This window comes from Antechinus flavipes, chromosome 5 (assembly GCF_016432865.1).
Source record: "Antechinus flavipes isolate AdamAnt ecotype Samford, QLD, Australia chromosome 5, AdamAnt_v2, whole genome shotgun sequence".
In the NCBI taxonomy this organism is placed as follows: domain Eukaryota; kingdom Metazoa; phylum Chordata; class Mammalia; order Dasyuromorphia; family Dasyuridae; genus Antechinus; species Antechinus flavipes.
In genome coordinates this window covers 10,189,482-10,193,000 of record NC_067402.1, presented here as the reverse complement: position 1 = coordinate 10,193,000, position 3,519 = coordinate 10,189,482, and the positions used below count along the sequence as shown (strand labels likewise).

The 3,519-nt window shown below is 50.6% G+C and overlaps 1 protein-coding gene across 1 annotated transcript; it reads left to right on the top strand.

The window, feature by feature from the left end:
- The first annotated feature begins 444 nt into the window (after window positions 1–444).
- TWIST1 (twist family bHLH transcription factor 1) lies at window positions 445–2,688 on the top strand. The gene is made up of 2 exons (XM_051963589.1): window positions 445–1,130; window positions 1,958–2,688. The coding sequence occupies exon 1, from the start codon at window positions 452–454 to the stop codon at window positions 1,085–1,087; it is 636 nt and encodes a 211-aa protein (XP_051819549.1). The 5' UTR covers window positions 445–451; the 3' UTR covers window positions 1,088–1,130; window positions 1,958–2,688.
- The last annotated feature ends 831 nt before the right edge of the window (window positions 2,689–3,519 follow it).

The window sequence follows — 3,519 nt, the reverse complement described above, 5'->3', positions numbered from 1 at the left end:
CCCGCCGGAGCTATAAGAGCCTCTCCGGCTGCGACCTTCCCCCAACTCCCAGACACTTCCCGGGGTTCCGAAGGAAGCATCAAGCCGAGCGGCCCGGCAAGAAGGGGGCGGCCGTGGCGATCGCGAGCCTTTGCTTCCTTTGGGGACCTCGCTGCGGTGCACACCTCCCCCTCCCTCCCTTTCCCCTCCCCCGCATCCCTTTCCTCCCTCCCTCCCTGCGCTCCGAGGCCGCCACCTCCGGCTCTTCTTCGCGGGGCGCACAGTAACAGTCCGCAGCAACAGCCTCCGGGAACGGAGCCCCGACAGGCGGCCGGACCGAACTCTAGGGGCCGCCGGGGGCCACGAAGCTGGCGGGTTAAAGCACCCCTCTGGCCTCTCCCCCCTCCCCTCCCCCCAGCCTTCCCTGCCCTTCGCCCCCCGGGCTCGCGAGTCCCGCGTCGTGGCCCGAGAGATGATGCAGGACGTGTCCAGCTCGCCAGTCTCCCCAGCAGACGACAGCCTGAGCAACAGCGAGGAGGAGCCCGACCGGCAGCAGCCTAGTGTGGGCGGCAAGCGCGGGGGGCGTAAGCGGAGGTCCAGCCGGAGGAGCGGCGGCGGCGGCGCGGGTGGAGGCGGCGGCGGCGCCGGAGCGGGCGGCGGCGGCGCGGGCGGCGGCGGCGGGATAGGAACAGGGGACGACCCGGGCAGCCCGGCCCAAGGCAAGCGGGGCAAGAAGTCGGCAGGCGCGGGCGGCGGGGCCGGCGGCGGCGGGGGCAGCAGCAGCGGCGGCGGCAGCCCGCAGTCGTACGAGGAGCTGCAGACCCAGCGGGTCATGGCCAACGTGCGCGAGCGGCAGCGCACCCAGTCGCTCAACGAGGCGTTCGCGGCGCTGCGCAAAATCATCCCCACGCTGCCCTCGGACAAGCTGAGCAAGATCCAGACGCTCAAGCTGGCCGCCAGGTACATCGACTTCCTCTACCAGGTCCTGCAGAGCGACGAGCTCGACTCGAAGATGGCCAGCTGCAGCTACGTGGCCCACGAGCGCCTCAGCTACGCCTTCTCCGTGTGGCGCATGGAGGGCGCCTGGTCCATGTCGGCGTCCCACTAGCGGCAGCGGCCGCCACTCGGCTCAGGCAGGCCGTGAGACCCAGGTAAGGGCCAGACGGAGGCCTTACTCCCCAGCCCATCCCCACGGCCCACCTCCCCTCCCGTGGGCAGCTCAGGGAACCGCCTTCGCCCTTCAGGTCTGAGACACCCCTCGACTCTTGGCTCCCCCTCCTCCTACTTCGATCCTTTCCCCGGGGGGACAACTGAGGCTGAGGAATGAAGAGTTGATGGTGTGCACGCGTGGATGTGTGTGTTTGTGCTCGGGCGCGGGCGTGCGTGTGTGTGTGTGTGTGACAGAAATAGGCAAAAAAGGGTATTCACGCAGGCATTCGGAAAGCACCAAGATCGGGTCCACCCAAACACCTTTACAGAGAGGCAGATTTGAAAGAGAAATCCAGACCGAGGCAAGAAGCGGGATCGAATAATCTCCAAGTCCCGATCGGCTCCTGTATATTGAGTCAGGGAGATGGCCTGCCTAGACTGCATCTACGCAGCCCTCTCGCTTAAAAGCCCTGTTTCAAGCGGGACAAATCCCCAGCCAGGCTAATTCCAGGGCGTTTAACGCAGGACTTGGTTTCTCTCTTTCAACGAGAGTTCCCGAATCCCAACCCCCCTTCCCAACACACATACACACACTCACACACTCACTCACTCTCACTCTTCCCCTTTCCTTCCACCCACCCACTTCCTCTAGTCTTAATCCTTCCAGGTTGTTAAAAGCTCTTGTTTTTCCACGATTGTGGGTTAAAGGGCAGAGTTCAATAAGGGAAAAAACAAAATAAACCAAAACCCTGCTATAAAGAACAAAAATCAAAATAGGAATTTGAATTATAATATAACCCAGGTTTTTCCCACCTCTGGATTTTTACAGATGGCATTGCTTCCAGAGAAGGAGAAAATGGACAGTCTAGAGACTCTGGAGCTGGATAATTACAAATAGCGATAATAATAATTACAGAACGCCAAGGATTTTCTTGAAAATTGCAAGAACTATTCTCAAATCCAAAGCATCCAGGCATGGGGAGCATTTAAGAGACCAGGGGCTTTGGAAACGGGCCTCCCAGCTGGGCAGCGGGGCAAGCCATCCTCACACCTCTACATTCTGATAGAAGTCTGAACAGTTGTTGTCGATGTTATTTGACGAAGAATGTTATTTTTTTTAATTTTTATTTTCTTCCCATGCATGCGTTCTCAAGAGGTTGTGCCTGCCAGCCACAGAAAGGAAAGGTACTCATTGTGAATGGTCTCCATTTTAAAATGGTAACAACCAGAGGAAATGAAAAAGAAAACCTTTAGAGATTTAAGGGGGGAAAAAAACTCATAAGCAAAATCAAAACAAAACCCTGGGCTCAAACTGTTTTACACACACCTGACCCAGATGCTTCTCTTCTTTCTTTAAAAATTCTTCCTCTGAGAAAACAAACAAAACAAAACTAAAAAAAAGTCAAACGACATTCTATTTATTTATTGATGACCCATGTTAAAATGCAAATAGATCTGGTGTCTAAGTGCATTCATATTTTTTATGATTGTTTTGTAAATATCATTGTATATTATTTTTCTGCAATAAATGAATATGATTGAAGTTTTAAGAACCTTTAAGTTTGGACCATATATTTTTTTTAAATTCACTCTTAAGCTGGAACTAGATTGTTCCTTTAACTGTAAAAACATCCGAGAAAAGGGGGTCCCGTTGATATAAACAAATCAGAGAAAAAGGCAAATAATGGGTATTTCAATAGACCTAGTGCATGTTATTTCTAAGAACAGCTTCATTTTATTCTGCTGAGATGTTCCTTGGATTTGGGGAATATTGATTCTCTAAGGTAAGAAAGTGGTATGGGAATGGCCACGTTGAAATTGGAATACAATTACTTTTGAGGGAAAAGAACGGAATTGGAATTTAGGAGAAAGAATTATGCTGTCTTCTCCATCCCATATATGTTTTTTTTTTTTTAAAGGAAAAAACTGTACTTGATAGGAAGGAGTGAGTGGATGGGAAGACTCATATATAGCATTTGAATATAGCTAGACAAATTTTAATGTACAATGAGAAATTGAAAATAATCATTTTTATCTAGATGATATTCTCAATTAGCTCAAGAGAAAATTCAAAAGTAATGCTGCTTTTACATTAAAATGTTCATTGGCTGTTGGGCTGGGGCCTACCACAAATGCACCTTCATCTGTGTATATATTCAGAGCATAATAGTGAGGAGGGAATCCGATATAATAATGTTAGCAATGATTAAAAGAATTGTGGTTGGTCATTTTTAAATCAAATTATCCTTTTTAGGCACTCTTTGAATTTTACTTTCAAAGTTTTTGGATCTTTTTTCTATCCCCAAATTAATCTCAAAGAAAAGTCCTTGGACAATTCATTTAGTTTTTATTCCTTATGAGTGGATAGGGGTGTGGGGGGTGTGGGGGACA

Bases quoted from the DNA above. Each gene is read 5' to 3' on its own strand.
- TWIST1 (XM_051963589.1), top strand. From the start codon at position 452: ATGATGCAGGACGTGTCCAGCTCGCCAGTCTCCCCAGCAGACGACAGC.